Here is a 25,749-nt window from a genome sequence, read left to right on the forward strand (position 1 = left end):
TGGAACACAATTTAAGATATTTTGGATGAAAACCAGGAGGCTTGAGACTGTCCCATAGACTGGCAAGTAAGTAGCACTGTCAAGGTCCAGGAAAGTATGAAAAGCATTGTCAGAATAGTCCATCTCCCACTAGTAATTGAACCGTAACATTATGAAGCGACAAGAATACTTTTTGTACATGAAGAAAACAAAAATAACATTTATGTTTATTCAACAATTCCTCTCCTCTGTCTCTCCAAATTTTGGCAAATCTGAGCAGTACGCTCTTCTGTGTCAGCCGCACTGTGCTGATGTGCTGTTTTCTTTCAAACTAAAGCGTAAATACACGTAAAAAAGTATCCTTGTGGCGCGGCTGATACAGAAGAGTGTACGCGGCCTGCGTACTGCTCAGATTTGTCAAAATGGCGCTATGCTGATTTGGAGAGACACAGAGGAGAGGAACTGTTGAATAAAGTCATTAATTTTGTTTTCTTAGTGTACACAAAGTATTCTCGTTGCTTCATAACTTTACGGTTGAATCACTGATGGCAGATGGACTATTCTGATGATGCTTTTCATACTTTCCTGGACCTTGACAGTGTTACTTACTTGGCAGTCTATGGAACAGTCTCAAGCCTCCCGTTTTCATCCAAAATATTTTAAATTGTGTTCCGAAGACGAACAAAGCTTTTATGGATTTGGAAGGACATGGGGGTAAGTGATTAATGACAAAATTTTCATTTTGGGGTGGAGTAACCCTTTAATTCACAAAGGGACCGTCTCTATTTGTGTCTCTTTTTCAGAAACGAACAATAACATTTTAAAATGTAAATAACACTGAGATAAGAAGTTATAAGAGATAAGAGATAAAACGGGCTGTCAACGTGAAATCTAATTACATTATTCATTAATTATTGAACGTTATATATATATACATGGGTGACATTTGACTATTGAGTGGGGGGGGGGGGGTCAAGAAAAAAAAGAAAATGTAAGCATCGAAACAATGTCCTACCGTATTGCAATGCATCAAAGCAGTCAATACAACACAGTCAAGAATAACTTAAAGAGGTTGCCACTGTTTAGTAAACTGTGGAGCTTTCACTCTTGCTGCTGACTTGAATGGTGATGCTTCCCGTTTGTCAGTTAATGGCTTTTCATTTTTAACCATAAATGTGCATGCTGCTTTTCTGATGTTCATTCAAGTTTTCCGTATCTTTTTCCAGGGTCACTTTTTAATTGTAGTTACCAATAGCAAGACACGGTGAGGAAAAAATAAGCAATCAGTTGTGGGATTATATTCACAAGTCGCATACCATTCATTGCTGAACTTTCTACTGTCCATTACTGGAAATTAAATCACTAGTTGATATTTCAAAGTTTTGGCCCATGAATTATATCTCGCTCGGGACGTGTGCTGTCTGTGGAGGTTTGGCCAGGACTGGTTCCAGAATTAAGTGCTTCTTTCACATATATTTTATGTTCAGTGCCAATCACTGCTATTTCGAGAGTGAATCGGTGCTTGATATATGTGGAGGTTTTGTTAGGGAATGTTGGGTGTAAGTGTCTGAAAAACTAAATTTCATACAAATTCTGAATGGATTATACCCTAGAAAGTGCGCAAAGCGGCACTCATCTTTGTTTATCGCGATCTCACATACTTCCGTTATAATCAATTAAGCTCTCTAAACTGCACAATGAATCTCTTATTTACATTGCGTCTGCACTTAGTCATGAGCTGATTCAGGAGTGCAAAACTGCACTTAAAAACTGCGGCACTTTCAGCGGTAAGTGAATTCTGAGAAAACGTTTTTGATTGGCCATTGCATTCAAGAAATCAACAGATATGTCTGTGATTGGCTACATTGCTCAACGCGTGAGGGTATTTAGCGATTGGCAGCACTAAATCTGGGATTCCATGACTAACAATTTAGCAACAGCAGATTATGGAACATATGGCAGACCGCCAGGGAGAATCGGAGCGGGAGATCGTCGCGCTTCGCACTGCCACTGCCCAACGAGTTCCACTGCCAGATCCCCGTTTTCAGGCCACGCAGCTCCTGCCGAAGATGACCGCACATGATGACACAGAGAACTATTTACAGATGTTCGAGGCCATCGCGACTCGGGAAGACTGGCCTTGGGAGGAGTGGGCACGCGTGCTGGCACCGCTCTTAACGGGGGAGGCGCAACTTGCATTTTTTTCAATGTCACCAGCTCTGAGCGATTCCTATGATGAGCTGCGGAAAGAGATCCTGGCCCGGGTGGGGCTTTCACCCATTTGTGCGGCACAGTTGTTTCTTGACTGGGAATATAAGACCCAGTTGCCAGCCCGTGCCCAAGCAACCGAACTCACCCATCGAGCACATCATTGGCTGCTCGCCGGGGGTCCCATCACTGCCCAGGTAGCTGAGCGAGTGATGATAGATCACCTGCTTCGGGCTCTTCCCCGTCCACTTTGGCTGGCAGCAGGTATGCGGAACCCTCACACCATCAGCAATCTCGTGGAGGCCATTGAGTTGGCGGAGGCGCCCCAACACCACGAGGCTGGGGAGCGAGTGCCGCCTTTTCCCCTTCATGCACAACGAACCTCCGGCGGGGGTGCCGCGGATGGAGGTAAAAGTTAATGGATGACCCTTCCAAGCCCTGCTGGATTCGGGCAGCGCAGTCAGCCTCGTGCAGCTACAGTGTCCCCGCTCGTTGTGTCACCATCTTGGCCGCCCCAGGCACCTGGCCCATCGAAGTGGGGATTGTGAAGGATCTCCCCGTCCCCGTGCTGTTCAGGAGAGACTGGCCGGGGTTCGACCAGCTGCTCGCCGCCATCACTCAGCATGCCAGCCCCGCCGGGAACCGCCGAAAATGGAAGTCAACCCGAGGGCTTTGGCGACACCCCTCCTTGCTAGCCTCAGACAGCGGCAGAGATGGTGAGTCCCCCTCCCAAAATGCTAACCTCTATTTTAATGTGTTCCAACAGGTGACGGGAGGGGGCGGCGTTTGCAAAGGAATAACACGGGGATGATCGGTTAAAACATTGCTGGTCACAAGTAAGAGTGATCGAGTAGAAGGAAAACAACCCACTGCCTTATACAGTTCCTCACTTTGTCGTCCAGAATGGCCTGCTTTACTGTGTCGCACAGCGAAGGGGGGAGGAAAAAAACTGCCAGTTGTGCCCCGGATGAAGACCGAGACCGTGATGGAGTTGGCACACTCCCATCTGATGGCCGGCCACCTGGGGGCGCAAAACTCCATACAACGGATCAGCAAACGCTTCCACTGGCCAGGCCTTGATGCTGACGTAAAGCAGTTTTGTCAAGCTTGTCCAACCTGCCAACGGACGTCACCACGGACACCTCCCCCCAGCCCGCTGATCCCCCTGCCTATCATTGAGGTGCCCTTCGAGCGTATAGGGATGAATTTGGTCAGGCCGCTGCCGAAGTCCGCCCGGGGCCACAAACATATTCTCGTGATAGTGGACTACACCACTCACTACCCAGAAGCTGTCCCCCTTCGCAAGGCCACATCCAAAGCCATTGCCCAGGAGCTGTTCCCCCTCTGTAGTCGAGTCGGCATCCTCACAGAGATATTGACCGACCAGGGCACCCCGTTCATGTCCCAGCTAATGGCTGACCTCTGTCGTCTCCTGAAGGTAAAACAGCTGAAGACCATGGTTTACCACCCACAGACCGATGGGCTGGTTGAATGATTTAACCAGACGCTGAAGAAGATGCTCCATCGTGTGGCCACAGACGACAAATGGGACTGGGACCAGATGCTGCCGTACGTCCTCTTTGGCATCAGAGAAGTCCCTCAGGCCTCTACTGGTTTCACCCCCTTTGAGCTCTTGTTTGGACGGCAACCCCCTGGCCTGCTAGATGTCACAAAAGAGGCCTGGAAACAGCAGCCAGCAGCCCATCGGTCAACCATTGAACACATTCGGAAGATGAGGGAACAGATTGACAGGGTCATGCCATTAGTCCGGGAACACCTCACGAAAGTCCAGCAGGCCCAGCAGCACCACTACAACAGGGCAGCCCAACCACAGGAATTTCAGCTAGGGGATCATGTGATGGTCCTAGTCCCGACAGCCGCCTGTAAGTTTCTCGCTACTTGGCAAGGGCTGTATACGGTGTTGGAATGAGTTGGGCCCGTCACGTACCGAGTCCGGCAGCCCGGAAGAAGAAGAGAGGACCAGCTATACCATGTCAACCTCCTAAAGCGATGGGCCAGGACTAGGGCCCAACTGTCCGCTCTGGCCACCACTGCACCCGTGGTGGTTAACGTCAATCCCCCCCTATCGGCTGCCCAGAAAAAGGAGTTGCAACACCTGGTCGGCCAATCTCCGATTTGTTCTCCCCCCTTCCTGGGTGGACCCACATTCTCCAACATGACGTCCGCACACCACCAGGAACGATCGTCAGGCAGCGGCCCTACCGTGTTCCGGAGGCTCTGCGATACGCCATCGAGGAGGAGGTACAGGAGATGCTGAAGTTAGGGGTGATAGAACCATCATGCAGCCCATGGTCCAGCCCCATCGTCATGGTCCCAAAGCCTGATGGCACCCTCCGCTTTTGCAATGACTTTCGCCGCCTCAACGAAGTCTTTGAGTTTGACGGGTATCTGATGCCGCGGGTGGATGAACTGCTAGATCGCCTGGGGAGAGCCCGGTTCATCTCCACCCTAGACCTCACTAAGGGGTACTGGCAAGTGCCATTGACAGAGGAGGCGAAGCCACTTTCTAACGGATGATGGATATCCTGTTGAGGCCCCACCAATCCTATGCGGCCGCCTACTTGGATGACGTCGCCGTGCACTCGGAGAGCTGGGAGGATCACTTGGAGTGGTTGCAGAGGGTGCTAGTGGAGCTACGCTATGTCATCTGGCCCTCTTTGAAGCTAAGTACTTGGGCTTCCAGGTGGGTCGTGGCCTCATCAAACCTCAAGAGAAGAAAGTGGTAGCGATTCTCTCGGCGCTGCGGCCCACCTCCAAAACCCAGGTACGTGCCTTTTTGGGGTTGGCGGGTTACTATCGCTGCTTCATCCCTAAGTTCTCCTCTTTTAGCAGCTCCCCTGACAGACCTGACCAGGAAGGGGCAGCCGGAGAAGACCCCCTGGGGACCCGCCGAAGATGAGGCATTCCAGTGAGTGAAGGCGGCACTCACCTCTGAGCCGGTCCTCCGAGCCCCAGACTTTAACGTCCCCTTCCTGTTGCAGATGGACGCCTCCAACACCGGGTTGGAAGCCGTCCTCTCCCAGGTACAGGATGGTGAGGAACACCCAGTGATCTACATCAGCCGAAAGCTGTCCCCAGAAGAGCAACGATACGCTGGCCGTCAAGTGGGCAGTCCTGGAGCTTAGGTATTATCTTCTTGGCAGAAAGCTCACTCTTGTCACTGACCATGCTCCCTTGCAGTGGATGGCCCGGGCCAAGGTTACAAACGCAGCGCGTCAGCACAGCACGGACACCCAGCACTTGGAAGCACAGAGTACAGACAGAGGCTGAGCACCGAGCACCAGTTCACTCCACCCAGACACGTTGGCACTTATCCCTTCAATAAATTCACCCTCCGGGGCCTTTATTGAATTCCCCTTGATTCTTCACCCCGTTACAATATATATAAATATTAGGGCTGTGTATCACCAGCAAAGTCATTGCTGTTGCCGGGCTGCCATGTTGTGGAGATGCTGTGTGTTTCATTGTGAAAGCGAAACTACTTTGGTTGGCCTTCCAAAAGAGGACGATATCTGCTTCGTTATGCCTAGAGCTGATCCGTGCTGGTCGCTGAGGACATACATCAACTTCATACTGTGGATCGCCAGATCAGCTTTCACCGTGGATGAAGCGGAGTCCAGCCTGGGGTCGTCACATGTGGTTGCTGCTCCTTCGTCGAATCCGCCGGCCAAGCCCTTCTTAAGCCGGCCTCTGCTCACTCAGCCTGCCGTGTGAGACGCTGTGTTTTGTTGTGAAAGCGAAACTACTTTGTTTGGCCTTCCAAAAGAGGACATGACTAAAAAATCAGTGATTAAGTTGTATTTACAACATTGTTCCAGAAAAGTTCAACCCAAATATTGTAGCTGTGTGCAACGCATTTTATGGAGGACTGTTTCCTGATCCTGGGAGAGTAGACTACAATACCGGCTGTTCTGACTCACAGGCTGTAAGTAATTATTTTTTGTACAAGTCATTATAATCAGTAATTGTGTCCCCACTGGATGCAACAAATGCCTCGTTTATAATGGGTTTTAGTGTTTTTGTCTGGTTGCTCCGGCCGGGACACAGCAACATAGTATGGCGAGGGGCGTAACATTTCCGTCACACGCTTGAATTATTCAGCCAATCACAACGCACTGGGTAGCTGGCCAATCAGAGTACACTTTTTTCATAACGATAAGCTTTGTAAAAATCAATGCATTTCAGAAAGGCGGGGCATAGAGGAGAAACAATAATGTACAGTATGTGGAAAATAATGTGTTTTTGGAACCTTAAACCATGTGAACATACTTCATTACACCAAATACACAATATAATGTTCTTTTTAGCAACATCATATGACCCCTTTAAAGGGATACTCCACCCCAAAATTAAAATGTTGTCATTAATCACTTACCCCCATGTTGTTCCAAACCCGTAAAAGCTTAATTCATCAATTTAAGATATTTTGGATGAAAACAGGGAGGTTTGTAACTGTCCCATTCACTGTGAAGTAAATTACACTGTCAATGTCCAGAAAAATATGAAAGACATCATCAGAATAGTCCGTCTGCAATCAGTGGTTCAACTGTAACATTATGAAGCGACGAGAATATTTTTGTACGCGAAGAAAACAGAAACAAAAACTTTATTCAACAATTTGTCTCCTCTGTGTCTCTCCGTAGCACCACATTGAAGAACATCCGCTGAATGCAAACTGCGTACGCAATTCTGTGTCAGCCGTGACACAAGCATACATTTTCTACATGTATTTAAACTCTGATTTGAATGAAAACAGTGCATCTGTGCAGCGCGTCTGACACAGAATAGCGTACGCAGTTTGCGTTCAGCGGATTTTCTCCAAAATGGCTTTACGGTGATACGGAGAGACACAGAGGAGACAAATTGTTTTCTCCATCTCGTATATACTCCAAAGAGACACTATTTTGTTTGTAAAAATGGAGGGGTAAACACGGCCAGTGTTTTTGTTGATGTTTTCATTTTTGTGTCAAACGTTCACATTCATATGGCTGCTTTTGGCGCAGAGACATCGTATTAGAAGACATACAACCAAACTACACAGACAGCGCAGAGTAAATGCGTCAGAACGTTATGCATAGTGGCCAGCACATTCCAGGGCCCAGTTTATGGTGGATGGTTTATGGTGTTGTGCATATTTGACCACAATAGTGGACAAAGGTTTGCTACATTTTAATTGGATCTTGGTGGACTTGAAGCAAACTGTCCAATGCCATCAGATAAAGATGCAAGACAACCATTAGACACCACTTAGAGGGCAAGAAGACCACTTCTGGTACCAAGCCTGGGAATGACAGGAATTCTCATAGGTCAAAATGCGTTTTCTGCCCTTCACCCACCTAGCGACTGATTCCTAAGGTTTGGCCGGTAACCGCCATAAAAATTCCTTAGGACCTCCGGACCCAGCAGCAGTGGGTGAAAACTGTGTCTGTTCCCCAAACTAGCAAATACAAAAAACATCCAAAACAGTTTAAGGGTAACAATTTAATTGTTCGATAAATAAAAAACAGATATAATACAGATAAACAAATGATAAAGCTTGGCTTAATGAATATTAGATCCCTCCCTGCAAAAGTGCTTTTTGTAAATGATAGAATGTTAGAAACCTGACTAAAACCAGATGACTACATTATTTTAAATGAGTCTACCCCCTAAGATTACTGTTATAAACATGAGCTGAGTCCAAAAGGTAAAGGGGGAGGTGTTGCTACAATTTATAGTAATATTTTCAGTATTTCTCAGAAGTCTGGTTTCAAGTATAATTCCTTTGAAGTAATGGTGCTTCATATAACATTACCCAGAGAAACAAGTGTTAATGATAAATCCCCTGTGATGTTTGGATCATTATCTAGCCTTGTGTATACTCCATATGGCTAAAGCTGCAAATTCAGCTTCCTTGTTACAAATATTTTAGAACCATTACTTCTACCAGAAAAGACTTCTTTGTAAATAATCTTTCTGATTTGTCTTAATTCCTCAGCATATCCAATAGCTCAGAAAAACTTGCTGATGTTACAGAAACTATGGACTCTCTCTTTTCTAGCACTTTAGATATGGTTGCTCCTTTATGCTTAAAGTAGATTAAGGAACACAGTCCAACACTGTGGTATAACTAGCACACTCGTGCCTTAAAGTGAGCAGGCCGGAGAATGAAGCATATCTGGAAGAAAACAAAACTGGAGGTATTTCGTATTGCATGGAGGGAAAGTACTTCTACTTATAGAAAAGCTATACTAAAAACCGCTATATCTACTTACTTTTCATCTCTCTAAGAGAACAAACACAACCCCAGGCATTTATCCAACACAATGGCTGAATTAACGAAAAATAAAGCATCCACAGATGCAGATATTTCCCAACAGCACAGCAGTAATGAACTTCTTTACTTCCAAGATCGATACTATTGGAGATGAAATTCTAACCATTCAGCCGTCAGCCACAGTATCGCATCAGAAAATGTACTATAGATCCCCTGAGGAACAATTCCACTCATTGTCTGCTACAGGACAGGAAGAATTGTATAAACTGGTCAAATCATCAAAACCTACAACATGTATTGTATGTTATAGACCCTATTCCATCTATACTACTTAAAGAGGTGTTTCTAGAAGTCATAGATCCTCTTCTGAATATCATAAATTTTTCAATGTCATTAGGATATGTACCCAAAACCTTAAAATTGGTTCTTATCAAGGTAATTTCGCCTGCGTGTTCCAGGCTAAGGATCATCTGCACCTACAGGGCCACATCTGTGTTCCAGATTTTAGGACCCTTTGGTCCTCCAGGAGATCAGCATCCTAAAGCGCTTCGTGTTCAAGGCTGTTGAAACAATTCCTGCTCTTTTCCCCACTGCACTGCTACCAGCACAACCAGTTGAAGAAGTCACCGTCACCTGAGCAGACAATGCGGATTGACCAAGTTCTGAGTCTCTAGCAAAGAGAGGCAGAAGACATATAGACATTTGCAACAAAGTTAAGCTCCTGCGAGGCACACATTCGACCACAGCAAACGTAAATATCACTTATCCAAACCTCTTCCAGAGACCATGGCACTTTTTTATATTATCAGTATATGATTTAGCTTTATCATTTCTTTATGTCATGTCATTTAGCAGATGTCATTTGATAACAGATAATCTCTTGATTTATTTGTTTAATGCATAATAGGGTTTTTCACCTTATTAGTTTCAGTTTATCTTTTCAGAAGAAAACATAACTCTGCCATAGCCAACTGAATCACTTGCATTTTATTCCTTTTTTATTTATGGTATTCATTTAGTAGTTTTAAATTATTTTTGTCTATTTTTTGTTAATAAAATTTATTTTATTACACTTGTGTCTTCCTTGTGTTAATAATACAGTTAGAGGTTCTACAGGTTAGATATCCCACCAATCTTTCTTATCTCATGTACTCACAACTGCACCATAAATGACAGGTGATCCAAAAATCATAACATTATTGGTGACGTGAGTACTCATCACTACACTATTTCGCCTCCCTAGACTGGCGAAAGTAAATTCACTACATATGACTGGCCCAGAGTCATTGAATTTTGAATTTCAATGGCTCTGGATTGGCCCAGAGTAGACGTCTTTCGTCGGCGCATTCTGAACTTATATGTGCTCATACCAGTAATCTTCATTCTGCATTCACACGGAGCAGATTACCGGTAATTTACTGGTAATTTTACAACTTCTCATATGGGTAAATTCCCTGAACAAATTTACAGGTATTTTTGAAAAGGTCCTGTTCACACATGATCTCTTAATGGTAATTTACCGGTAATTTACCAGTAAAATATGTAAGTGTGAAAGAGGCTAAAGACTTTGAATGTGTCTTAATCAGCTCCCTAGTTCAGTAGTCAGGGCACTGATCAGGGAGTTGGCCATTTTAAGGGCTGTCTCAATCGCAAAATCCTTCCAGTGCACTGGAATATTTGCTCCCTGAAAAATCCCACAATGCACTGCAAAAACTAGGGAATACTGGTGCTCACTATGCTCCCTTACCAGAAATTACATCACATTCACATTTCTGAAACATTAAACAAAGTGGGCATTATGTATTATTTTTGTGACATGCGATAGAATATTTAAAAAGACAAACTGTTTTTTAAGTATTTTTCAGCATAAACACACATGGCTAGACAAGTAATCAACACATTTAGTTAACGTTTATCATTAATATTTGGCTGAAATGTTGTAAGAACATGTTACAGAACGATGTGTTTATAAAGAATAAAAAATAATATAGCCAAGCAATAATACAAAAATAAAACCATCTCGAGATTAAAGTCATTACAATGCGAGATTAAACTTGTTAAATTTCAAGAAAAATGTTGAAAAAAAAATATTGAGAAATAAATCATTAAATATCGAGAATAAAGTTGTGTTTTGAGAAAAAACTTGTTAAATTTCGAGAAAAAAAGTCTTAAGTTTAAATAAAATGCTGAGAATAAACTTTTTTAAAACCTCTCGTGCATATCATTGTCTACGTTCATATGGAGGTATTTTTACAAAGTTTTTTAGAATTTAACTAGTTACATAGTTAGATGTATTCTGCTGAACTGCATGGTATAATTGTGTAGTAAGTGTATTTTATAGCAAAAATGTCTGACCTTGCTATATAGTAGCTTATTAGTTAACGAGAGTGGTTATGTTGATCTGACATCTTGCACAATGTACTTGATCATCTACAAAAATGTACTAGTTAAAATGTAGTGTTTGGGGCTGCATAATATTGCATGTGAACAGAGAAGGGTCTGGCTGCAGACTTGCACTTGCACTCTCAGACTTGCACTCTCAGACACTTGTGCTTCCGCTAGTGACATCACTAACAGTCTTTTTTTTATCTTGTGTGAACAAACATCAGTTTTAAACGACATACACTGATTAACATACAGCAGCTGACAGTACCAAATTTTAGCGACTGTGTTCTTTAACGTCAGTTCGGTTAAGTAAAAAAAAAAAAAAAAAAAAAATTTAAAAGGACATTACAATACTTTATTCCTTTATTTTTATTTGTTTATCTCCTATCACGAATTCCTTAAAACTAAAATTTAACTTTCTCTCTTGTCATTATAAATCTGTCCTTCTATCTTATGTATAAAATAAAAGATATTAGTTATTTTGAGAAATGTCTTATTGTTTTTCTGTCAACACATTGGAAGGCAGTGTGCACCAAAACTGTCTGGCTATCAACATTCTTCAATCTGTATATATATATATATATATATATATATATAATAGCTGCAAATACAGGTTTGGAATGGCTACATAAAATAAAAAAGCATAGTGTTAGTGTTCTAAGCTTTAGTGGCTACACTAAAGATAATTACCACAGCCAACCGCTTCAGGAAAACCTTGTGCCCTATACACTGAAAAAAAATGTTTCATTCATCCAATGAAAAATAATAAGGGTAATGATTCACATCTATATTTTTTTAACTTGAGCCAATGAAAAATAAATAACTTGCCCTAAACAATATTTTCTGTCTATGAAAACTATTTTATAAAACCTGGCACAAAGTATATTTTTCTTGTTGAAGAAAGTCAATTAATTTAAATTCTATTTTTGATACAAACAAAAAAATATATATATAGATTTAATCAAAACAAAAATTCTCATTTAAGAAATTTCTTTTTATAGTTTTCATAGACATAGAAAATATTGTTTAGTTATTTATTTTTCATTGGCTCAAGTTAAAAAATATAGATGTGAAATCATTACCCTACATTTTTTTTATTTGATGAATGACATTTTTTTCAGTGTAATTTCCAAGTTATAGTCTACACAGATCTTTGGAATCCTCAGCATCTCTTCTCAGAAACAAAAAAGCTAGACATGTTGCGTCACAAGAAAGTTTGAATTCAAAAGAAGTTTCCTTGTTGCTGTGGTTCCTGTTTTGTTTTTCTGTCATTTTTTTAGTTGTTCCTTTAGTAATAAATCTGTCAACCATGTGAGTGGTAACCAACATAATAACTTTCCTTGGTATCAAGAATATGTCTGTCATTATTCAACCAAAATAAAAAATAAAAAAATGAAAAATAAAAATAATTAATTAAGTAAGTAAGTAAGTAATTAAGTTTGTTTTTAGGACTATTAAGATTTTTTTGTATTGTGACATTCCTGACAAACAAGCATATATGTGTAAGACAAGATATCCCATTTGGTGTCCACATCAAATTAAATTTACAAAAGTGATTTTATATACATAGAAAGCATATTAAATGCAACTAAATTGTCTACTTTGATTTTTAAATCACTTTTGTGAAAAAAAAGTCAAAATATGGGTGAAATATTATTACATTATCATTTAGCATATCAGATATATATTTGTAAATATAAAACAACATTTATTCTGACCTCTACTTATTTAAAAAATGTAAAAGAAAAGGTGGTCATACAAAAATTTTATTATATTTTAAATTATTAAAAACTTATTGCTGACAAATTTGTAAAACCTAGTGGTTTGAAGGATAGTGGCAAAGATGGGTAAATATTTAAATTTATGATTAAATAGTTTTGGGGGGCTGCACTGTAATCCTTAATAACAGTCTTTTAATGTCATCCAATGATTCTTGTTTTAAATATGCCTGACAATATTTTTTTGTATAATAACTACTGGGTATCTTCTGTGAATCATGGTAAAATTATGGTCGTTATTTTTTCACAGGAAAAGAAAAACCTAATTAAACAGGACACATTCTGATGTATGGGACCATTTAAGCTGTATTTAATTTTTACTGTTTTGATGTTTGAAAATGCGTTATATTGTTGAGCCATGTATACACAACAGGTCAAAAGTTTGGAATAATTAAGATTTTTAATATGTCTTTTAGCTTACCAAGGCTACACTTATTTATTCATACTGTAATTATTCATTACAGTAATGACATTTGGAGGATATTTTAAATGTCATGAAAATAATTTCACTATTAAAAACAATATTCTAATGGTCTAAGAACAGGCTTGACTTTTTTTATACAAAATATAAATCTTTTTTCCTTTCTTTATTTTGGTATGAATTAGGATATATTACAATATAACACACTTTAATGCTTAAAACATGTACCCTCAACAGCAAGTAGGTTTCTGAGGTTACATTTTATAGTAAATTAAGTTTAAGCTTCATGACAATGACAACATAGAGTATGGTTGCAAGCATGATAGTTGATCACAGAACTATGAATATAGTTGAGTCTCAGGATTTGTTCAACCTCAAGCACTATTACTCTCTCTCCTGCACTCAGTACTCACCGGACAGCAGTACACAAGCTCAGATTCAAAACAATACGATGGAAGGTTGTATCAAAGCCATATCCCAACAAGTTCTGTCTAGAAGGCTGTTTTGGCTTTAGGTTCTGGAGTGGCTGCTCTGAAGAACCCCTACAGACATGGTGAGGCTGTTTCATTATTTTGAATATTAGGCTGATTGTGACCAACCCAGTGATGATTGCATATCGGGCTTTGATGATATTTTCTTTAAATAACAGTTTCTTTTTCAGTCTCGGTGGAAAGTCCATAATTATTTTGTTGAAGGAGAACTTTCATTTTCAATAATAACACAGGGCAGAAAAATTGTTATTCAGGAATTCCAACTTTTCACTGTAACATTAATTTTCTTGGTGCCTGGACTCTCCAACAAAACTGTAATCTGCAGACATGTTTGAGGGAACTTTGAGAATTCTTTGGAATGGATTTAAATACAGTAAAATATGGAGATATTTTTATTGTTACATAGATACAAACATTGAACGTCCATTCAAAGCAGGCAAATTATTTAATATACAAACACAAGAAATACAGAATTTGTAGAAAAGCTAAGGTGCCAACTGTAACCAAACATCACTCCGCCACAGCCTTTAGCCTGCTAAAAAAGTGTTTTTGTTTGTGCTGAGGATAATATTTCCTAAATCATGTGAGCTGGAATTCAGACAGCAATTACCATGATTCAAAAATGTCATGTATATTATTGACATGTTTTACCAAAACAGATATGGTTGCAGTGCTTGGGGCAACCACAGGGCAACAGGCCCTGATCAAGTTAAGGGATCGGATGAGAAATGACCATGAAGGTTACACTATTCTCAGGTTACACTATTTTACCTTTTATAAAAGACTAGTCACAAGGACAACTTTAGAACTTATGTAACTCATTTTCATATGGAAGAATGAATAAAGTAAATGCTTTAACAAAAATTCAAGCTTCACTTATCTTATTGTAAACCTCTAGAATGTCTTGCCCCATAGACTTTGATTGTAAGCTGATAGTGTCAAACTGATAAAAATTATTGTGAGACAACATTATTGTCTGTGGTAACTGACAAAATGACAGATGCAGTCTGTAGAGCTTAAGTTTTGTATTAAGTTAAGTATTGAAACCAGAAGATTAATTTATGTAGATATGCAACCAATTACACATTCAAATCGGTTAGATGTATAACAAAGTGATTACTTGAATTAAGTGATAAATTAAATCATACTTCACTATCATATTTCACCCTAAATTCAAAAGGAAAAAAAATAAATCTGTATATTTTTTAAACATCCATCTTATTTCTCATATTTTACAAACATTTTCTTTAAAATTGTCATTTACTGTAATGCATAAAAGTTCAAATTGTGATAGTATTTGGTATATTACCTTTAACTTATGCTGTTTTAATATAAAAATAATAATAAAAAAATATGTTTCATATGTAACAAATCATGTTACAGTGTGGGTAAATAAGTAAAATTTGATATTGTCTCTATATGTTGGAGTCAGTCGTCTACAGTTGCTGGTTCAGTCTCCGGGACCATGGGCGCTACGCAATGGCAGTCGTGCCCGATGTGTTGTGAGCATCTTCTATGAACGCCGCTGGGAGCAGGACCTTGATGAACTGAGACATGAGTTGAACATTGAGCCGCCACCTGTCCTTCTGATCCCATCCAGCAAGAATACATTCTCAAACTCGTAGTGCACTCAGCTGTCTAACTGAAATTTTAGCTTGTGGGAAAGCCCCACAAGGAACCTACATACATCCTATTGGTAACAAAGATCACCTTTTCCTTCTTCCTCCTATGATGGGAAATGATGCTTAAAAGCAAATGTCATGTAACAATGTAAAAAAAAAAAAAAAAAAAAAAAAAAAAAAAACAATGGCTGAATAGTGAAGTAATTAAGTTGTTCAGGAAGAAGATGAAGAGAGTTTAATATAAAACATTTTGTAAACATCTATTCACTGTTGATTTATAGGATTATAGGAACACATTTGATACTAGAATGTTCATTGTTGCTAATATATTGGAATTAAACCAGTACATGAAAAAAACGGTGATATCTTTAATTTTTTTTTTTTTAAGTTTTAATAATAATAATAAGCATTTTGTGGCCTGATTAATGAAATATGTGGAAGTGATGACAGAATAATACTTCTAGAAATATTGTTTCAGGATTCTTGGTTGTAAATTTTTTTTTTTTTTTTTTTTTTATTACCCTCAGTAATTTATACTTGTGCTTCTTTTTAACTTGACATAGTGCCATATAGTATATGAAGCAGGGCAACTTGTTAAATTGATACAAAGATAGTTTTGTTAGCTAAATAAGAAAACCAATGATGTACCATTTATAATTAAATATTATCTCAAAATAAAGAAAAAATATTTAATAATCAATCCGTTTGAAATCTTATGTGATCAGGTATACTTCTAAGTCTTTGTATTTGTCTTTCAAAGCAAATTAGTATTAATATAGTTTACAGTGCAAATTAAAAACTATGCAGTAGTCTGCATTCAGATAACAATAAACATAAAGATGTATAACAACATAACAATAAATAGAAATAACTATAATATGACATTTATTTTGCATCCATTTCAAATTTTCTGCAGCAAAAGTATTTTCTCTGGTGAACCAGAAGGAAATTAATATTGTCCTCTGCTTCTATCTACTGGGTACAGTGGCGTTTTATTCGGAAGGTACAATATTTTAGTAATCATCGTAAATTAGATATCATTTGAAAGCTTAAACACTCACAATTAATCTGTAACTTTAAAATCTTTTAGCGGGCTTCTCCCCCTAGTGGGCGATGTCATATTACAAAATATACAACAGTTTTATAATCAATAAAATTCAATATCTGGTTGTTAGTTTGTGATAGAAGTAAACAAAAATGTATAAATTAGTGACAGGAAAATGCATCCAAAAAAATAAATCAACAGCGTTTTGGTGTCTATTTTTGATACAGTGCTTAAATAGAATCTCACAGGTCTGTATTCAAAAGCTTATATGAGCTGGAATGTCTTAAGAGTAAATTCTCTAATTCTCTAATATGTTTCTATTTAATCCTAATATGATTTCAATATTCCTTAAATGTTCTTCTATTCACTTTGACATATTCCATTTCAGTTCAAACAATTCCAATAATAAATAAATAAATAAATAAATAAATAATCAGTGGTATATGCAAATATGGATGAGAGGGAAGGAAGCAACATTAAGGGAGGGTAGTTTCTACTGTGATTAATGGTAATCCGCAATTTATTGTGTTTTCCCCACAAATATTATGAGGTAGAATTATCAAGATGAGACCACAAAAACTTTCAGTCCAGATTTTATTGCATGAATACATCACATACATTATCAGACAAAAGCTCAGAATACATTGTTATTTATGGCAGATTTGTCAATAACCATGTGAAAATCTGATCATTTGTTTAATTTTGCCAAGATTCTTACATGACAATTGTCCTGCTATCAGAGACATGATCTCATGTGATCACATGAAAACTCAACTAGAATATAGTATCAAATATCAATGTCAGCCATGTCAGTATCAGTTGGGTACTGTCACAGACAAACGCAACTATTTCATATAATATGCAGATAATAAATACAAACAGTCAACAATAATTGCACAAATTTTAACATAAACATGAAATACTTTGAAAGAGTTAAATAATTTATAAATATAAAAATATGTCAATGGCATATGCTTGAAGGTTTGCAAAATGGAGGAACTACTGATGGTACATAATGATAAAGTAAGGCAAATTAGCTTTTTGCATAAATTGGTCTTCAATGGCACTGATAATTTGAAACATTTTTAAAAATGATCATTGGTTCAAATGACATTGCATAATGTCACATCCACTATTGCTTCAAGTCCTCTAGATCTTCAGTGCCTTCATTAACATTCAACAGGTGTTCAGTGCACTATAGAGACACTCTGATCAGCTACAGCGCAGGCGGCCAGCAGCGGCTCACTGAAAGCATGTCTGACTACATGCAGCACAGACATAGATTCAGGATCATAGAACAGCAAGGTCTGACTGGGCCAATCCAGCAGCAGTCCCACTCTCTTAAGCTTCTTAGCCACTGTGATACCCACGTTACATCCATCGTGACAGAAAGACAAGTCTCCATCATAATGCGAGAGCACCCATGATTTTTTATTGTAGCCCAGTCGTGAGGCATTGCCGGACCCCTTGCGTTCTATGCTGGAATAGCATACACCCACTTTGAAGGCAGCACTCATGCCCACATCAAGTACCCAGCTGTGAGTACCAGAGGACATAGGAGGGGAGCAGAGGGCATTAGGCCAGCTGTCGAAGCGTGCCGGGTCATAGGGGGGTGACTGACGCTGACGTTTGGGCAGGAAAGTTAAGGTGCACTGATCGCTGGAGAGGGAGAGAAGAGGACTGACTGTCTGAGCTTCAAAGTGTGGTGTAGTTAATCTGTGGGCTAAAGAAAAGAAGGATATGTTAAGAAGATGTTCAGAGCAAGAAAATTTGAAGTTGAATGTAAGGGATGTAGAATACCAGTGCTTTAAAATATTACAGTACACTGACCACGCTTACATAGATATTAAAGAGAGAAAAAGACTTGATTTGACTTCCTTGATCAGGAATGCATATGTATGCTGCAAAAATTGAATAGTGTAATGTACACTGTAGAGATTATTGGAGTACGTTTTACAAGAAAATACTATTTCAGTTTTTCTACTTCAAAATTTCATGTGTTTATTTCAATGAATTACTTGCCATTTCTTTATTTGTAAAATGTACTACAAATTTCTGAGTAAAAAAAATTGTTTTTACACCTTTTTTTTCTCCAGTGCAAGCAATATGTAGGCAGGTCTGGGGAACTGAAGAGGGCTAAAGAAAGGTGATAAGTGGTCCACAGAAAAGTTGATGGCAAATATATAGGCTAAAAGTTTAAATTAAAACATTAAAAAAAAATCTAAATAACTGAAAAGTAAAGTAACTGAAAATGCCTAATATTTTTAATATTGATACAAATATATTTATAATATTTCAATAATGAGCAAATGGAACACACTTTCTGGACAAAAATGATTGTGACTATTTTGAATGAATGACTATTTTGTTCAACTCACAGTCCCAATTTGTGTTTTCTTCATGTTTATACATCTAACATTACTCTTGATGATGCAGCTAAATAGAAAGTAACTACTTTCCAAATAGTATTTTATGCATATTTATAATATTTTTATTCTTCATAATATAAATGGGAGAGCCATTTTGGCCGTTCTCCCACCAAATAAAATTTGCCTGGAGCCGCAAAACATATTTGACCTTTAAATTAATAAAACATACATGTGCTGGTGGTCATATAATTAGAATATCATCAAAAAGTTGATTTATTTCACTAATTCCTGAAACTTGTTTATTATATTCATTCATTACACACAGATGATATATTTCAAATGTTATTCCTTTTAATTTTGATGATTGTAACTGACAACTAAGGAAAATCACAAATTCAGTATCTCAGAAAATTAGAATATTGTGAAAAGGTTAAATATTGAAGACACCCTGGTGTCACACTCTAATCAGCTAATTAACGCAAAACACCTGCAAAGGCCTTTAAATGGTCTCTCAGTCTAGTTCTGTAGGCTACACAATCATGGGGAAGACTGCTGACTTGACAGTTGTACAAAAAACGACCATTGGCACCTTGCACAAGGGGGGCAAGACACCAAAAGGTCATTTTGGCTGTCACAGAGCTCTGTGTCCAAGCACATTAAGAGAGGAAAAGATGTGGTAAAAAAAGTGTACAAGCAATAGGGGATAACCGCACCCTGGAGAGGATTGTGAAACAAAACCCATTCAAAAATGTGGGGGAGATTCACAAAGAGTGGACTGCAGCTGGAGTCAGTGCTTCAAGAACCACTACGCACAGACGTATGCAAGACTTGGGTTTCAGCTGTCGCATTCCTTGTGTCAAGCCACTCTTGAACAACAGACAGTGCCAGAAGCGTCTTGCTTCAAAAAGGACTGGACTACTGCTGAGTAGTCCACAGTTATGTTCTCTGATGAAAGTAAATTTTGCATTTCCTGTGGATATCAGGGTCCCAGAGTCTGGAGGAAGAGAGGAGAGGCACACAATCCACACTGCTTGAGATCCAGTGTAAAGTTTCCACAGTCAGTGATGGTTTGGGATGCCATGTCATTGCTGGTGTTGGTCCACTGTGTTTTCTGAGGTCCAAGGTCAACGCAGCCGTATACCAGGAAGTTTTAGAGCACTTCATGCTTCTGCTGCTGACCAACTTTATAGAGATGCAGATTTCATTTTCCAACAGGACTTGGCACCTGCACACAGTGCCAAAGCTACCAGTACCTGGTTAAAGGACTATGGTATCCCTGTTCTTAATTGGCAGGGCCAAACTCGCCTGACCTTAACCCCATAGAAAATCTAAGGGGTATTGTGAAGAGGAAGATGTGATATGCCAGACCCAAGAATGCAGAAGAGCTGAAGGCCACTATCAGAGCAACCTGGGCTCTCATAACACCTGAGCAGTGCCACAGACTGATCAACTCCATGCCACGCCGCATTGCTGCAGTAATTCAGGCAAAAGGAGCCCCTGCTAAGTATTGAGTGCTGTACATGCTCATACTTTTCATGTTCATACTTTTCAGTTGGCCAAGATTTCTAAAAAATCGTTTCTTTGTATTGGTCTTAAGTAATATTTAAATTTTCTGAGATACTGAATTTGGGATTTTCCTTAGTTGTCAGTTATAATCATCAAAATTTAAAAAGAAATAAACATTTGAAATATATCAGTCTGTGTGTAATGAATGAATATAATATACAGGTTTCACTTTTTGAACGGAATTAGTGAAATAAATCAACTTTTTGATGATATTCTAATTATATGACCAGTACCCGTATTTTGTTGTTTTAAGCAGATGTAAGGTAGTTGCCTAGTTGCACCACTAGGTGGCACTAGTGTGATTCCCTGGCAAGACTGTTTGCCTGGTAACGGAACAGTGGCGTCAAGGTGTTGCGCGCGCTGCTTTTAGATGGACTTTCGCTTTTACCTGTGAACTCTTGTTTTGGCTTTTCCTTGAATTGAGATGCACGATTACTTTGTAAAGTTTTCTGTCAACAATAAAGCTCGGTTCCTGTTCATTTCACAATTAAGAATCCGCGTCTGATGGCTCATTATTTCCACAGAACTTTACAATAATAACAAAAAAAATATAATAAAAAAAAAAATAAAAAAAAAAAACGGTCCAGAATCCAGAGGAAAAAAAATTATTAACACTGGACTATAAAAAGCTTAACAAGACGTTTCGGTGTCTATCCAAACACCTTCATTAGCTGTAAAAACAGGAAGTAACTCTGGCAAAATCCACAAAAGTCACATGATCAACAGACCTTTAGAGGTCATATGACTACTAGATTAAATGTGTAACACATGCCATAACAGCTCACCAAATTTATTTATTTAGTTCACGTTTATTTTTGAAGTCCGAGAATAGATGCTCTGATATTTTAATGAACGATTCTTTCATATATTCTCCGTCTATGAATGGCTTTCCGCGCTTTATAATCTCCTGAGTTGCCGCAAAACTAGCAACTGTTGTTGAGTTTGGAGACTTTATTCCCTGGATGAAGTTAAATTTGCTCTGCTCGACTTTCTGCAGTAGTTCTGAAAAGGCTCTTTTCCGTTAATCTCCAGCTGCGTCTCAGTGAATGCCGTTTGGAAAGGTCGGCCGATGTTACTTTTTTCTTGTTAGACGATTTCTCACCACATATTAAACACGACGGCAGGCCAGCATTGGGAGAAACATGAGTTTACAGTGAAAGCGAATAAATCTTTCTTTTTTTTTTTTTTTTTTTTAGACATATCCATAGTTAGCTTACGAGAGCAAGGGTCTGGACAGCAATATCAGCTACTCGCACGGAAGGCAGACAGGAAGTGTTGTATGTTTTATCGATAAAATATTAAAACTTATTTTTTAATATCACATCTGTTACCTCGAATGCCAACAATGTGTAACAAAGATAATATAAATATAAAATTTTTTTTTTTTATTTGCATGTCATTCAAGGCTTCAGTGAGCCACATCAGTGGGGGGTGAAGAGCCGCGGGTTGCCGACCCCTGGGTAACATAATTATTATGATTTTATTTTTTCATGTATGTATGTATGTATTTATTTACAGAAAAGGGGTCATCAAATGTGGGAATCTGTGGCAACAAAACGTTTGAAAACGACGAGTTTGGTGATCATGTGATAATGAATCTGTCTTAAATTAAATCCTGTCTTGTGTAAATGGAATGCACTTACCACATGAGCCTAGCAGTAACGCACTGGCCCATAAACCCAACATGAGTTTACTGTCACTGCAGCCTCTGTTCAAAGTCAGTTGTTCAGTGTCTCTAGGTTCACCAGCACCCTCCGCATCCTCGATTCTAGCATAGTCAAGTACACAATCAATTATCATATCCAGCTTATCTCATTTTATGTATTTATGTGGCATATTATTGCATTTATTGCAAACTGAAATTACCTGTCATTTATTTCCTCATTAGAGCTCTAAAAAAAATAATAATAAAGATTAAAAAAAAAATACATCAGTGATCACACAAATATAATTAGTCACATGAATATATTATTAATTGATTATGAACATCTAATTAGTTTTCAGAAACTGACTGAAAAACTATGAAACTGATTCAGAAGTGTGAAGTACTTAATTGTAAGTATTGTTTTGGGGAATTTGCTATCAGAGAATTATTGAAACTAAATACTTTAAAAAATGTTTTGTTCTATTTATAACTGTACTGAAATGTCAATTAGCTGTTGATACATTTGAAGTGTGTCCTAGAACCTTATGCTGTCAGGACAAATTACTTTTAATTTAATTGATTTGTTTTCTTAAGTTTGAGCACTGAAAAAAATGTTTAAACAGGGTTTTTTACCCCACAAACTTAGTGTACTACTTTAATGAGATCACCTCATATTTATATTCACATATTATATTATATTATATTATATATTAACTTTTATCAAGAATGTCCATATTTCATCCCAAAGTTCATCACCATTAAATTTTTAGGTTTCAAGATTTTTTTCAGGACTTAAAGATGATTCTCAACTGTTATGAAAGATCATTTGATAAACCATTTTGCTTTATGCATTATGTGTGTCCATAAACGGATTTTCCCACTGTATACAATGTATCTAATTTGCATATTAATGTGTTCTTGGGGCAACATGTAATGAAAAAAGAAGGGTAATAATGGGAGTAATAATTGGCCAGATTTCCATAATAGTATCTAATATTTATATATATTGAATATTGAAATGTCATTTATTTCTCTTTTCTTTTGTTGTCTCCCAAAATGCGTAATAAACATGCGTTTAGTCTACAGTGGACATATATGAAACCGATATCCTGTTTCATGTCAGAAACTCATATTTTGATTTGAAACCCCATAAGATTTTCATGAGATGTTGATTTATGACAAAGACTTTAAAAATTAGTCAGATTTAAATGACAAAATATTATCATATTTCCATAAGATAGTTAAATTTGATCACTAAATCAGTGTCAGCCATTTTTTAAGACCAATGAGAGGACATCCGGACTTAAAACTGTAACATGCAAGTTCTCAGAGAAATTCACTAAAATATAATGGCCTCTACTGAGGACAAAAGTCTATTCCTCAGTCCAGGAGCGTAATGCAAAAAACAAAACAAACAAACAAAAAAAAAAAACAGTATAATACATATTATAATGTTCCTTTCTAATTCTTTAATATGACGAATTCTTTGACTGTTAAATGTGTAGAATCTGCAAAGTGTTGACAAAGGATCCATACTTTATATTTGTCAAAATTTCACAAATTCACTGTATTTTTTACCCCCCTGGGTTCTTCATTCACTCACCACAATCATGGTATCTGTCGAGTGTGTGAGTGTGTGCACCAGGCTGGTGCGTGTGTGTGTGAGTTTCTCCAGAGTGTGAGTCCAGTGTGCTCTCTGAGTTAGGAGGCACTGCTCCACTCGCTCCTCCTCTCTCTGTATGGCCTCTAGGAGACGCTGCTCCTCCTCCTCAAGAGCATCACGCACCACATTCACCTGAGCCAACACACGTTCTCTTGCACTGTTTGCATCTGTCTATCAATTAAACAGCACAAGAGGGAATTATAGCAAAATATTACACTATTATAACTACAGTTCATCTGAACATCAGGGACGTAATGTTTTAACACCAGGTACATTAAAAATCATTTAAAGTCACAAAGAATAAGTTACCATGTCCAAAATATCACAGTCCAATAACTAATAATGTCCAATAACATAATTCTATCATGTAAAAATATATATAATACAGTGCATTTTGTAAGCATTGCCATTGTGTTTCATAGCTGTCCAGACTAATTAGTGAAATCTTCAGGTACCTGTACAGCTTTCTCTCTAGCTGTAAGCGTACGGTCAATGAATCGTTCGATCCGCAGGGCTTGCAGCTGCATTTTTTCACAGACATCCACCAACTGATTCTTTTTAGAACAAAGAAGAAAAAATCATAAGAGGCATTTAACCAGCAGTTTAGTAGTATGTCCATGGCAGGAAAATGAAGGCATGTAGATATGATCTGAATGTGTCTGTTGTTGAAAAAAGGGTATATGAAAGTATTGAGGAAATGCTTGATCACACAGGCAACACGTTTCAGGTATACAGGTTTTCAAACATAATTGGAAGCTTACAAATGTCTGGATTTAATTTCAAGGTCTTTTTTTTTTCAGTTTTAAATGTTTGTGCCAACCAAAAAAAAAAAAGAAAGAAAAAAAAAGCTGTCTGGTTTGATATTTTCTTCTTTAACGAGTTCAAATACTTTTCTGGCCAGTGTATATAACACAAGTCAGTCCAATGTTGGTTTGAACATGTATTTTTTCATTGTAAACAAGAAACAGCACTGCATTGAAATACAAAATCTAAAATGCATTTTTTTTTTTTTTACAGTATGGGAAATCTGCTGCATGTAGCCAAAGTGTTAGGTAATCAGTTCGTTTGAATGTCTATTAGCCATTATGTCCATTAGACATTTTAAAAATGTCATTTTGTAAAAGGGAATAGATAAAAAAATTCCAAAGGGAATTTTCTCCGATTGCCATGATCAAAAAAAAAAAAAAAAAAAAAAAGTTTCTTCATCCCGGGGTGTAACGTTACTGACATAACGAAACTAACCACGCCCTCCCCATAAGAATATGCATACACAAATTGCATACAAAATACTGTTATTCTATAACATTAGAAATTTATTTATAGGGAATAGCGAAGGTGTTATGTTATTTAGTGTTTAGTTATGTTTTGTACATTGAAATCTAATTATTATGTATTATAGGCTATTTAACCCATTATGACTCACCCTTACTACAGTTGCCCGAGTAACCAGCTCTGTCACCTTGTGACCCTGACAAGATCCATCCGAAACACATTTCGAGCAGGTCAGTCTTCCTTCTGTACTGCAGTACAACTGTAATTCGCGTTCATGTACTGGACACAGTTTTGCTCTTCCTGCAGCCGATAAGGAGTCTGTACCGCTGCCTACATGGTTCTCCGATTTCTCACATTTGCGCTCAGGTTTTGTCGATGATTCTCCGTTTACTGTGCCATTGCTGTGTAAAAACAGCCCTCCGCCTTCACATACATTTACTCGATCTTGAGGTTTTGGAGGGTCGTCCAGCTGAAAGTTAGTCTCCAGGTCATTGACATTCAAGGACACCGTTGTCAGTTCACAAAGTTTATGTCCCGTACTCATGGCACCGAGAGATAATGATATGTTTGTTTACTTTTAGCAGAATAAAATAGGAAGGGTTCGCCTGGTTTCGCTGATGTATATACTGTAAAATACCCGTGGCGCAGGTGTATCCAGTTTTAGAGCCCTGCCTACCTGTCGCAGGTGTATAACACGGAAGTGGAGAAGTTGTAGAGTGCGCAAGTCTGAAATGAAGGTTTTCCTTCTTCTTTTTTGAATTTATTTATTTTTTTATTTTTTTTTGTACTTTTGTTAAACTTGGGAGTCGTTCTTGCAACATTCTATCTATCTATCTATCTATCTATCTATCTATCTATCTATCTATCTATCTATCTATCTATCTATATGTCATTTTAGCAATATGCTAATTTGTCATCTGATCTTGCATGTAGCATGTCTGGTATTGGTTAGAAATCATACAGCACTGTCCTGTTAATGTGTAACTCTCCATGCTCCAAACCTCCATGAGTTAATTTGCTACACAATC

General features: G+C 38.2%; 1 protein-coding gene across 1 annotated transcript; it reads right to left on the minus strand.

The window, feature by feature from the left end:
• Positions 1–16,765: 16,765 nt before the first annotated feature.
• On the minus strand, positions 16,766–25,416 carry LOC109064999 (B box and SPRY domain-containing protein-like). Its single transcript, XM_019082017.2, has 6 exons — positions 24,873–25,416; positions 23,905–24,003; positions 23,390–23,620; positions 22,008–22,033; positions 21,785–21,909; positions 16,766–17,929 (listed from the first exon to the last, which is right to left on the minus strand). Exons 1-6 carry the CDS (start codon positions 25,263–25,265, stop codon positions 17,394–17,396), a joined length of 1,410 nt encoding a protein of 469 aa, XP_018937562.1. The 5' UTR covers positions 25,266–25,416; the 3' UTR covers positions 16,766–17,393.
• Between the last annotated feature and the right edge of the window lie 333 nt (positions 25,417–25,749).

This window comes from Cyprinus carpio, chromosome A5, assembly GCF_018340385.1.
Source record: "Cyprinus carpio isolate SPL01 chromosome A5, ASM1834038v1, whole genome shotgun sequence".
NCBI classification, from domain to species: Eukaryota; Metazoa; Chordata; class Actinopteri; order Cypriniformes; family Cyprinidae; genus Cyprinus; species Cyprinus carpio.